The following is a 12859-nucleotide window of genomic DNA, read 5'->3' as shown; positions in this document are numbered from 1 at the left end:
TTTACAGAGGTGAAATCATGTGCTGGGTGCCAGCAGAGCCCAGCAATGGGTGAGGCACACTACAAGGTACAGTTTATGGCTGAGGAAAAGCCAAGATGCATGGCTTAGTGAGGCTAGTGGCTAAAGAGGATGGATGCAACTTAGAGGAGAGGAGGAGCTAGAGCACCTAGGGCAGTGTGAGCAGATGAATTCAGGAAATGGACATTGATGGTCATTGTATGATAGCCACTATGTGATGGCCACAACAGTCCAGTGGAAGAAGAGGCAGCTGGGAGTCAGTGTGAAAGGTAGGGTATGAAATGTGTCTGACTTAATGCTGAGCTGGTTGTGGTTTTCTTTTTTTGTTTTGTTTTAATATTACCCAACGGGAAACAGGAAGCTACTGATGGTGTAATTGGGAGGGGTGCTATAAGTAGCAGGACACTGTCCATCTGTAGGCAGGATGCTTTGGACCACAGAGAAGATTAGAGCTGATGGAGAAGGGGTGCAAGCTGACAGGTGCTACATGAGCTAAATCCACTTGAGAGGATGGGGTACCCATGTGGGAGGAGGGTGACAAATTCTGCGTGGGTGGAGAGTGGATCTGGCCTGTAGAGCTCTCCATAAATCCTCCTGGGAGGGAGCATTCTTCAGGGTCAGCCTTGGAGACACTTGGCAAAGCTGCCACAGAAGCCAACCTATGTTAAGGCTCTAGGGTAAGGGATTCTAGGTGTGGCCAGAACAGAGCCAGTAAAGTCTCCTCGATGCATCAGAGTGCATCTCTGGTCCCCAGGCTGCCAGCCTGTCTCCCTTGTTCTCCTTACACACTGGTATAATGGGACTCAAGGCCTCAGCTTGCAGATTCCTGGATTTGGCTTCAGCCCAGAGCAAGTTCTCAGCCTTGGTCCTTGAGGGCTGGAGAATTCATTGTTTCAGGTACTGTACATTATAGGATATTTAGCAAAGAACCCAGCTTCTACCTATGGGATGCCAACAGCAACTTTGCCCTCAAGGGTCACAACTCAAACATCAAACACTGGCCAAGATCTATGGAGGTGAGACCCACAGCCTCAGAGAGCCAGTTTAATGTGCTGCACAGCACTGCCTGCCGTGCCCTGCCCTGCCCTCCCTATGGACCAAATCCCGCTTTCAGCATGAAGGCCTGGCGTGGAGGATGCACTGGAAGTTGGCCTGCCCATGGCCTCTGCGGGGAGTAGTTTCCTGACTTCCTTCCTGTACAATGTGAGTGAGTGGTAGGACAACAGCGATGGAACACTTGGCTGTGCTTTCTTGTCCCCAGTCCAAGCACTTCCTTCTCTAAAAAGGCCAGTGGCGGTGTCAAGGCAGGATTGACCAGCGCCGGCCTCATCACATCTTCACTGGGCCAGAAAATAAGCTCAGGTGCCACACACAGTGGGAATGGCCAGGCCCATACAGTACACTGTAGTACAGATCTCGAGAATTTGTCCAGATGTTGGGGAGAGGGGAGCATGCTGACAGCAAGGTGTTCAGTGGGGCAGAGCTAAGCCTGAGGGTGTGAGCCCAGAGCAGCAGATGTGAGAGGCAGTGTTTGGAAGCAGGAGAGAGAGCCCAAGACCCTCCCTGCAGCCCCGCCGCCACTTCTCAGCTCCCGGCTAAAGATTCTTTATATGCTCAGGGAGAAAATCACTGGTTTCAGTAGTTTCAGACTAGTTAGCTACCACAGATTCAAGAAGCTCCAGGAAGGTAACTGAACAATTAAGAATATTTGGGGCTAAAACAAACAAACAAAAAACAAAAAACCAGCCTCTAATGATCCATTTGTACTAGCATACATTAATTATATATAATAATGGGTTTCATTCTGGCATTTTCACAGGACACATAGTGTATTTTTGTTATAGGCATTTCATTACCTTCTCCTGTCTCCCTCCTTTTCTGCTGCTCCCTTTTCTCTTCCTACCTAGTGTCTCCTCTACTCCCACAACTTTATTTATATTGATATGAACTTCATTAGGATTGTTTACAGGATCCCGGGTGAAGGATTTCTTACAGTAGCATAGGCTCCTTACCAGTGGCTATACCACAGAAGAAAAAAAATGCATTTTTAAAAATTATATGATAGTCAGGTATGTGCAGTGAGTGCAGTGCCTGTAGAGGCCAAAAGAGGGCACCAGATCCCCTGCTGGGCAGTTGTGAGCCCCCTTCCCCTAACATGGAAGCTGGGAATTGAACTTGGGACTTTTGGAACAGCCTCAAGAGCTCTAAACTACTCAACCATCTCTCCAGCTGCCCCCTTCCCAATGCATTTTTGAAAGCCCCGTAAAATGGTCTTGTATAATTTCTGATACTCAGTGTTGGAAATAGAAGGAAGCTTGCTCCTTTTCCATCACCTTCAAGAGCATGATGCCTCCTTCATTCTGTGCAAGATGGGAAGCAGCCGGGTGGGGGGTTAGATACTTTCATCGCTCTGGTTCTATCTAGGGTAATTAATTTGAAGACTGATATTTGTGTGCAAGAGCAGAGACTGTTGTGGGAGTGAGGATTCTAAAATGGGAAACAGTGAAGTCTGACACTGTCTGCAGGCAGGTTAATAAGGTATGGCTGTCCCTGGTCATAATGCCTGGGGAACTGGAAAGGAAATCATGCCCCTGAGCCTGTGTCCCCCCCCCCAGTTTACCTGCTCTAACTAAATCCCCCTTAGTCCCAATAGATGGGAGAGTTCTACCCCAGGGAGACCCCCGGCAACCTTGCAGCACTCTGCCAGTGGTGAGCTCTGTGGGAGTCTGGGACCTGTGATCCTAACATAGAGAGTTTTTTTTTTTTTTTAATTGGGCTGTATATTGGCCTTTCCAGGAGCAGCTCAGAACTGGTGCTTTAGGCCCAACGTGATGGCATACACCTGTAATCCTAGCCCTCAGGAGGCACAGGGACTAGATGATTGTGAGTTTGAGGCTACCTGGACTACACAGTATGAGAGGGGATGTCCTGTGTATATGTTTCTCTTATTGGTTGATGAATAAACACTGTTTGGCCAATAGCCAGTAGAGGAAAGAAGATAGATAGGATGAGGAGAATTCTTGGAAAGGTAGGCAGAGAGGCACCCCAGAGGACACCATTAGCCTCCAAAAGAAAAACAGGTCTGGACATTCTCCAGTAAGCCAAGACTATGTGGAAATACATAGGTTTATAGAAATGGGCTAAGAATTAAGATAGAGCTAGCCAATAAGCCCTAGCCATCAGCCAACAGTTTATTTTTGGCTGAAAACTGCCAGCAACAACAGTACACTTGATCTCAAAGGAGCATGGAGGTGGCTCACTTAGCTTTTGCTTAGTGTGTGTGAGACCCTGGCTCCATCCCTAGTATGGCACACAGCAGAGTCATTTAAAAGCCCATACAGAGCCTGTGATATTGAACTCTGCATGTGCTTATAAAACACTTACTGTTTTAGAGGGTTGCAAAGGTAAAAAATTATCTGTTACAAAAAATTTGAAGATGCAAAAATATAAATAAAACTTCCTATAATTGTACTGCATCAGAAAAGAAAATAGTTAAAAACATAGCAGCCTTTTGACCTTATTCTAAATATGTGTACAAGAGCTTTGTTTTCTAATATAAACACTGGGTTGCAGCATCTTACATCCATCCTCTTCTTTAATGTGACCTGTGTATTTCTGTTGCTATGCTGTCATTTTGTAGCTCTATGGCTTTCCATCCTCCCCTCCCTTCCCATCCCCTCCCATTCCCTTCCTCTTCTATGCCTCCCTTCTTTCTTTTCCTCATTTCTCCCCCTTTCCCTCCATTCTCTCCTTCTTTCTTGTGTCTTCTATTTGTGTGTATGTGTATGCACACATATGCATGCATGTTCACACTCACAAACAAATACGCATGTGCAAGAGTTCAGACATACATATGCACATGGTAGCTAGAGGACAACCTTGAATACCATTCCTCAGAAGCCATCCAACTTGGTTTTTATTAAGACAGGGTCTCTCATTAGCCAGGAACTCTCCAAGTAGGCTAGGCTTGCCAGCCTGTAAACCTCAGGATCAGCTGAGTTCTACCTCCCCAGTTCCAAATCACAAGTGTGCACCAACAAATCTGCCTTTTTAAAATGTGGGTTCCAGAACTGGTGCTTACAAGGCAGGCACTTTACTAATAGAGCTGTCTCCGACCCACTTCCTTGTTTCCTTTGAACTCTTTGTTTTCTTTTCTTACCTGTGAGCACATTCATAATTGTTTCCTTGAGTTGTGTTATCAAGGGAGCTAAGGAGCTGTGGTTTCATAGGCTTGGAAGCACGTAACAAACTTTTGATACATTTTACGACTGCATCTTTTCCTTCTCAAATTAGTTCAAAGAAGGAGTTTAACTTGGGATAATTTGAGTCCTTGTCCCTGCCTGCTATTTTTTTTTTTTCATTTGTGATGCTGTCTAGTTCTGTCACCCCCTTGTACTGAATATGGTAAGAATGCCTACGAGAGTGTGGCAGAGATCCAATGATGTCACAATTTACGTTTTGTGGTCCCTCCTGAGTAGCTCATTGTCCAGACAGTGATTGTGACAGTGGCTATTTCTCTGCATACCCTGGCTCCTTTGCTGGTGGGACATGTTTGAGAAGCTAACTCAGGAGGAGCTGGCTTTTTCTGTGGTGGGTGGATGCTAAGCCCCTGGGCTCCTGGTGGTTGGGTGGGTCTTTACCAGTTCTTCTGTCTAATGGTGTTTGACTTTCATGGAAGGTGTTCTCTGGGAAGTTGGTCTAGTCTGTCCATTGTCCCTGGACACAAGTCTGTCCAAGACCATGCCACCGCTACTGATACCTACAGATCTCCTGGAGACACTCTGACTTTTCCCCAAAGCCATCCATCATGTTTGCACTTTTAGTGGATGGATGGATGGATGTTTAGTGTGAGCTGCTGGCATCTTGAGGCTGAATGTGTGGATGGATAGGGCCTGTTTTACACTGAGTGGGTGCTGGGGGTGTTGCAAATGAAGCCTCTAGCTTCCCACACTCCTACGATCACAGCTGTTGAGTATTCTCTCAAAGACACCTGGAGCTCATTCAGCCCCTAGATCCCACTCCCATGAATAGAAATGCCCACAGCCACAGGCCAGGCCTTCTTTGTTCATGGCTTCCTGCAAGCCACGGAGCCATAGTCTCTGTCTCAAAACCTGGTCCTTGCCTGATGCCCACTCCTAGGTCAGGTTCAGTCCCATCCTCCTGAGTCTGCATCCCAGGCAGGTGCAGGATCAAGACCGAGGCTGTGCATCCATCCTGTCCCAGGAAGGAGGCCTAAGTGGCTCTCCTCACTCTCTGATTGATTCCAACAACCCCACACCATGCTCAGGCTTTCTGCTTGCCTTTCCTGCCTGGCTTTTTCCTACTTGTTCCCCACCCCCCACACTCACCCCTTTCCCTCTGTCTTTGTCTCTCATTGAAGGTTGGAGTGGGGGCAGGGGCATGGGAGAGCTGAAAGTTGGAAGAGAGATAAGAGTCATCAATATTTAATTTTTATGGAAATCCTGTCCTCGAAATCCCACGGGGCTGAAATTGTTATGTGTTTTCAGGATCCAGTGATGTCGCCGAGGCGGTTATGTTGTAAATAAAACTGCATTATTGTGTGCAGTTCTCCCGTTCCTCTGCAAACACCTGGAAACTTGACAGTTTAATCCGCTCAGGGAGGCAAAACGGTTTGGGTCACTGGTGGGAGCAAGGACAGGCATATGAGATGGGCAGCCCTGGGATATGAGAATGGGAGTTCCAACCACAGCAGCACCAGGTGCCACTGGGAAGAACCCAGAGCCCCCGGGGCCTCAGCAGACTACTCAGGCTGGGGAGACTGTTTCCATGGGGATCTTAAGATATCAGGGCCCTGGGATTGGGAGGGCTGGCTCAGGTGTAGCCACTTTCCCGTCCCTCACAGCTTTTGATGCTCTTGACCTCAGCTAGCAGGAATATGGCATGGTTTGTTACCAGCAGCTTTTGATGGTGGTGGGATCTAGAAAGGATATTCATTCGTTCATCTATCCATTCATTTATTCATTCATGTGTTTGTTCAACCGTCAAATACTTACTAAAATTCTGCCACACAGTAGACACTGCTTTAGACCCCAAGGATGTGGCAACACACGGGACACAGAAATCCCTTCCCTATTTACATTCTTGTGAGCAGGGCAGACAACAAACCAGGAAAAGAAATAAAATATACAATATGCTGCGTGGTGGTGAGTACAGCCATGGAGAAAAAGGCAGGAAAGGTAGTAGGTGCTTACACATGAGACTTTCATCCTTAGATGTTTCAAAGCAGCTTTATTCACAGTGGCTAAACCCCAGGAACAGCTCAGATGGCTGTCAAAAAGTGGGCTGGTCCACACATGGAATTCTATGTGACGGTGAGAAGGAACAAGCTGTGGATATGTAAAGGAATTGGGACAGATTAAACAAATGGTTTTCTGAATGAAAGAAGCCAGGCTCACAAAAATACACACCTGTGATCCTATTTATATGACGCTCCAGAATGAATACCACTGATCTGCGGCTATCAGTGGCTTAGGTTGCTTAGGTTGAGGGAGGAAGAGATGTTCTAGAAAAGACAATAGAACCTCTTAAGTGGATGGACTGCTGCCTGCCTCAGTGTGTGTTCATCATAGCTGACCAAGCTATAGATTTGGAATCAGAGTATTTCATCAGGAACTTAATAAGTAGTATTCACACACAGCCAAGGAGAAGATGGGAGGGTACCACAGTTTGGAAAGGGATAGGCAGAGGAGGCCTCACTGAGATGGTGGCTAGAAGAAAGTGAGAGAGGGTGTGTGGGTAAGAACATTCCAGGCAGTTGAAATAGCAGTGCAAAGGCCCTGGGATGGGAGCCCAACTCAGTAGGAAGAGAGAGAGCCATTGTCTTAGCTGACTCAGGCTGCTGCATCAGCACCATGGGCTGGGCAGATTAAACAACAAGTATTAACCTTCACATAGCTCTGGAGGCTAAAGCCGGAATCATAACTTGGAGGTACCAGCAGCCTTGGTTTGTCCTAAAGCCTCTTTTTACCTGTATCTCCAGTGTTGCTAGATGCTTACATTGGCCTGCTCTTCCTGTGAGGACACCAGTCACACGGAAGGGCCATCCCAATCTAATGGCTTCATTTTAGATAACTCTATAAATACCCTATTTCTAAATAAGGTCTACCCTGAGACTCCATCCTCACAGGCTGTGTGGGCTGGAGTGAGCAAGATACTACCAAGCCACTGTGTGCTCCCAAAGGGCAACATGGGGGCCTGGGAGCCCCTGCTAGGATGAAGGCTCTACTGAGGGGCAAGGCAGGGCACTGGTGAAAAGAGGGGGTAAAACTGCAGGGGTCATACCACCTTCTACCACTTCACACCCGCAGGGACTCTACTTCCAGAAAACCTGGCTAGTCTGGCCACCAACGTAAACAGGTGTGAGGCCCCTGTGAGGAATCTACTTAAAGACACGGTGGGGCCTGTCAGTCCCTTGTGTCGGAGAGCACAGTGCCACCCTAGTATGAAGAAAGATGGGGGAAGTGGGGACAGGGATTTCTGGGCTCAAAGGAGAGGGTCTAAGGTGCCCTGGGAGTCAGCAATTAGCATTTCTTCTTGGCTCCGCCCCCGCTTCACCTCCCCTGGCCCTGGCTGCCACACTATCTCTTCTTGTCTAACACGAGTGCATAGCTTCTCGGCTTTACCAAGCCACGCACAGAAAACGCTATTGATTTTCCTTATTTATTTATGAGATTTCTTGCTGTGGGCAAAGAATAAAAAAGTTTGTGCAGCAGCTCCCTTCACAGCAAACACCATCCTCCACTGACTGCCTCCCTCTGTCGAATAGGCTCTGTGCCTAAGGAGCCTGCTATACCCCTTGGGGGAAATGGGGGTGGGGCTGGATGTCCGACCTAATGCCTGGCACATAGTGGGAGCTCACAGTCATGTGTTAGGGGAAGCGACTGGATGCATTTTTTGAATGAGCTGTGGTGAACACTCAAAAGGGTAAGGAAGCCGAATATGTCCCATTCCTATAGGGAATGCTTAACTGGATGCCAGGCACTGTGCTGAACCATGGGGCTCAACTTATATAGTCATCAGCCTACCTGGTGTTTTTTATTACCTTTTATCAATGGTGAGATTCTGAGTGGTCAAGCATCTTGCCCATTGTTGCATAAGTGAGCCAGAATTCACACCCAGGCCTTCAGGGTGTGGACACTCCAAATGGGAACAAAAGCCCTCTTGAGAGCTGGCTGAGCCCTCAAAAAGAAGTTTGTTCAGTCTCTCTCTGGTGGAGACATTGCATTTCCAGAAACGGTCTCCATCCTCTGAGCATGTCAGGAAGGAACAAGGTTTGTGTTTCTCTGCTCTTCAATCTGCAAAAAGACTATAGGATCTGTCCCCACTCTGCTGGGGGACCACAAAGCCAAGGGTTGCCTTTTGTCCCTTTCCGGTGGGACATAGCTAGCCAACGGAATTGGGCCCTCTCTCTGGGCTCAAGGTCTGTTGTCTAATGATGTGGCACAGCATGCCCTGAGCTGCCCTGTGACAGCAGGGCTCACTTCCTGACCTCACAAGTTCCCTTATGTGAGTCTTCCCTGATGTCCTCACCCACCCTGCCACTCCTGCCAGATGCCTAGCCACACCCTGGGCCCCGTTCCAGGATCTGCCCAGCATTCTGTGCTCTGTTCACCTTCTCCCGCAGTGATGCTCATGTGTTGTGGTGACAGTTAGTTTGTCACCCGTCCACCCTGAGCTGCTGTAGGGCACAAGTCACACTTCTGTGACTACCTCGGGTTTAGCACAGAGACAGGTGGTCATCCCTGCTGACCCTGTATGAGTGGCAGCACCTCCATAGAGTGCAGCTCACGCCTGAACTTCAGGTATAAGCCGTTCACTCCACCTCACGCTCCTCTCCTTCCCCACAGGAGTTTCCTCTGGCCATCCTCTGGGGCTGGGACTGCTACTGTGCCTACCCTACCCCCCAGTTCAGCCTGCGGGATGCTGTGGATGGAGCATTGTGCAGCCAGGCCCCTGAGGCTCAGGGGCTACCTGGCTACTGTGAGGTCTACCAGACACCTGTACAAGGTGAGCTCTGCATACCTCCTGGACTGTGGCATTGGTCTGGAGCAATGGTTCTCAGCCTTCCTAATCCTGTGACCCTTTAATACAATTCCTCATGTTGTGGTGGTGGTCGCCAACCAGAAAATTTTTTTCATTGCTACTTTGTAACTGTAATTTTTCTACTGTTATGAATTTTAATGTGAATATCTGATACTTCCTGTGGTCTTAAGTGACACCTATGAAAGGGTCATTCAAACCTCAAACCCACAGGTTGAGGACTTCTGGTCTGGGCCCAAAGAGCTCCCAAGGCTAGAAAGACTAGGTAGGCCTGACTGAAGTCTCGGGGTAAAGGGTATGTAGAGTTCCCTGTGTCTCTTCTTAGTGGGTAGGGGAAAAAGGAAAGGTAGGGTGAGGCCAGGCTCCTTTTGAAAGTATGAGCCATTGGGGATGGTCGTATAAAAGGCAGAAAGGAAAGGGATAGGAGTGACTCAGGGGATTAACACAAGACTCAGAGCCAAAGGAAGGACACTTAGGTCTCAGAAGCCTCCATGTGCTAGCAGCCCCCCCTGGAGTGAGCATCATCACACTGGCCTCTGCTGGTCCTAGGAACTGATGGGGAAGACAAGCTAGTAGGGAAAAGCATCCCCACTGTTGCCCAGTGTCTCCAGGGATTGTCCCCTAGTGACTGGTACTTCTTCCAGCAGCCCTAGGGAGGGAACATAAGAAGCACAGTTGTAGGCCTGAAACTAGCCCAGCTTCAGTTCACTGCACTGTAGTAGCATGGCCGGGTCCAGACACAGCTCTGCCTGCCTCCTCTAGCAGAATCCAGAATTCTCTGCATTATGCCAAGAGGCTTTGGCTGTCCCATAAAGACATAGTGGGGTGAGCATCCTCAGAACACCCAATTCCCAGCCACCAGAGATGGAAGGCTTTATCACATCTCTAGCCACTATCCTGCATAACGAGGTGCAGGTGACAAATCACTTAATCACCAGTCCCTGTCCAGAGGACTTCAGTGACAGATCTGAGATCACTGTGCAGGTGAGTGACTCCCTGGTGACTTATGAACTTTCAGACACCCGGTGCACAGACAGGAAGTTTTTGCCCAACAAGTCTAAGGTGTTTGTGGCTCTGTCGAGCTTCCCAGGAGCTGGGAACACATGGGCAAGGCACCTGATCGAACATGCTACTGGATTCTACACAGGAAGCTACTACTTCGATGGAACCCTGTACAACAAGGGTAAGCCAGGGTTGCTGGGGGAGAAGAGGCAGCCTCAATTGGTCCCCTCACAAACCAGCCCTTCTTCTTTCTTTCTTTCTTTCTTTCTTTCTTTCTTTCTTTCTTTCTTTCTTTCTTTCTTTCTTCCCCCCCCCCCCCGAGGCAGTTTCTCTGTATTGCTTTGGAGCCTATCCTGGACCTTTTCCTGTAGACTAGGCTGGCCTCAAACTCACAGAGATATGCCTGCTTCTGCCTCTCGAGTGGTGAAATTAAAGGTGTGTGACATCAATGCCCAGCTTCAAACCGGGCCTTCTTAAAGCTCTAGAATTTTCCCAAAGCTCCCCAGTCATTAAGAGTGAAAGTTAATCTGTTCATTCCTCTTTTTTTCCAGGCGAAGGGATAGTTCATCGAAATGCAGTGGGCTTTGTTTTTTGGTTTTGGTTTTTAAAATTGTTCCAGAAATGCTCAAGAACTTTATGATTTCTGTCTTTCCCTTGTAAAAATAAGAGGTCTCATTATGCTGAGTAAATTAACTTAAACAGCTCAAGTTCTCATGCTCCTCAAGAACTGAGACCCTCAGACAACTCAAGTGGCATCTAAATTTGGCAAAATGTATTTCTCAGTTGTTAAGTGGCACAGCATTTTGCTGTGGGTTTCTGAACCAGAGTTTGGTTTGGGAAAAAAAAAAAAAAGCTGATACTGTCAGAAACAAAACAACCTAGTGTGTTTGGTAGCAAGTTCTTAAACTGAGTGCGTATGTAGCCCAGCCCATCTTCCTTGAGATGCTAAGGGTACCTGCGGATATGGGAGACAGTTGGCATACAAGCATATGGGCCTGCTTTCTCTGGCCCCTCTCCCCAGGCTGCAATGACCTACAGTGTTTGCCTAGAAGGCCAGTACCAGCTGCCTGGATATACATGCAGGTAAATGATCGAAGAGTGGAATGGCCAGCTTCAGGGCTGCCAAGAGGCACCTTGACTGTGAGCTGTCAGACATGGCCTGGCATTCATTTAGCTATAGTCTGAATCTTCCTCTGATGGCATTCAACCTGTTTGGTGAGATCAATCAAGGCAAACACTTCTGGTGTTTGACCTCTGGCAGTGGCAAGCTTTGGTGGGTAACCTCCAATTCTGGGTTTGAGAGTTGCATTTTCCATGCACCAGGGAAACGCTGATGCTACTGTAGATATGGATGCTATACAGCCACTACCGAAGGGAGGAGGCACTGGCACTTTGTTTTCAAAATCCCAAGACAAGCTTGTGGAGATTTAAGGAGCCCTTCTTCTGAGCTGGGTGCCCTGGGTGAGGCTAACTGATGGGCTAGGGACTCCTGGGCAACGTCTTTCCGAAAAGTCCCACTTTGTGGGCTCGCCTGCTCTGTTCCCTGAAGCCCTGGTGCTCTGCATTTGGGCCACACCACCTTCTAGTCCACAGCCTTAAGTCAGGGTCTACTCTTGTTCCTTTATTGCTGTTGTATTTATTCTTCCTGTTGCTGTGACAAAATACACTGGCAAAAGCAACTCAAGGAAGCAAGGGTTTATTTGGCTCACAGTTTGAGATGGAATCCAGGAAGTTAAAGAAGCAGGAGACTGAGGTAGCTGATCACTCTACTTCCATTCACAGGATGGAAAAAAAAAAAAGCAATGAATGCTTGTAATCAACCAGCTTCCTCCTCTTATATGGTCCAGGACCCCAGTTCAGGGAATGGTGTCATCTTCCTTTAGGGTGGTTCTGCCTTGATCAATTAACCCAATCAAGATAGTCCCCAATGGACATGGCCAGTGTCACATCCCTCACAGTGTGCCCAGAGGCTTGTCTCCTAGCTGAGTCCAATCTTATCAAGTTGACAGCACCAGCCACCAACTGATCCTAAGTCCAACACAAGGAGCCATGAGGCCCTTATGGAATCCTGGGACTCTAGGGACCAATTAGTCCAGTACAGTCTTTCTTTTCAATCAGTTGTCACTTAGATTCTGAGTTCACAGTGCTTTACCAAGGAGCCACAGGATGATGTGGAGTAGCAGAGCTATTGGTTTGGGGAACAACTCTCTGTTCATGGAAGCAGGGTTGTGGGTCCTGAAATGTTGTGGGTAAGGCCTTTGCCAGATGTGCCCTGGTTCCCATAGTAGAAAACGTCTATTCATGTGATAGTCCAGGGACCTGTGATAAGATATATAAGGTCATAGAGAGGCTACTATTGTTTACAGCCATGTCCAATGATGGCTGTCTTGTCTCTATTGGAGTGGTGGCCAGAAAATAGGGGCTTCACAGGAATACTCAAGGGAACATGGACAGAGGTATAGCACAGTTGTCAGGATGCAGTGTGATACTGTTATACACCAACTCTGAGCCTCAGTCTTCATCTGGGCCCAAATTCTTTATTTTTATTTTATTTGGGGGGGGCATTATTTAAAGTGCTCCTCTGAAATTATTTCCCCAGAAAGTCCAACTATAGATACCTTCCGTATCTATAGTCAGGATCCTGCCTTTGTGACCACCAGGGACTGCAGGAGGTAATTTGCTTCATGTTTCATCTTCCCTACTGTGAGACACTTTCCCTGAGACAAGAATCACTCCCATGAAGGCTTCTCCTGTCCCTATCCATAGATCTCCAGTATCC

General features: G+C 47.9%; 1 protein-coding gene across 1 annotated transcript in view; it reads left to right on the top strand.

Annotated features, from left to right (window-relative positions):
- Positions 1–12859, top strand: part of Wscd1 (WSC domain containing 1) — a 41473-nt gene that overhangs the window by 24692 nt on the left and 3922 nt on the right. The window contains exons 6-7 of the mRNA XM_051180102.1: positions 8886–9045; positions 10097–10261. Of these exons, the coding sequence (XP_051036059.1) occupies positions 8886–9045; positions 10097–10261 (325 nt within the window). The remainder of the gene's footprint in view (positions 1–8885; positions 9046–10096; positions 10262–12859) is intronic.

Source organism: Phodopus roborovskii, unplaced genomic scaffold, assembly GCF_943737965.1.
Source record: "Phodopus roborovskii unplaced genomic scaffold, PHOROB, whole genome shotgun sequence".
NCBI lineage: Eukaryota > Metazoa > Chordata > Mammalia > Rodentia > Cricetidae > Phodopus > Phodopus roborovskii.
The sequence above is the reverse complement of the archived record's forward strand: the minus strand, read 5'-3'. Positions and strand labels throughout refer to the sequence as shown.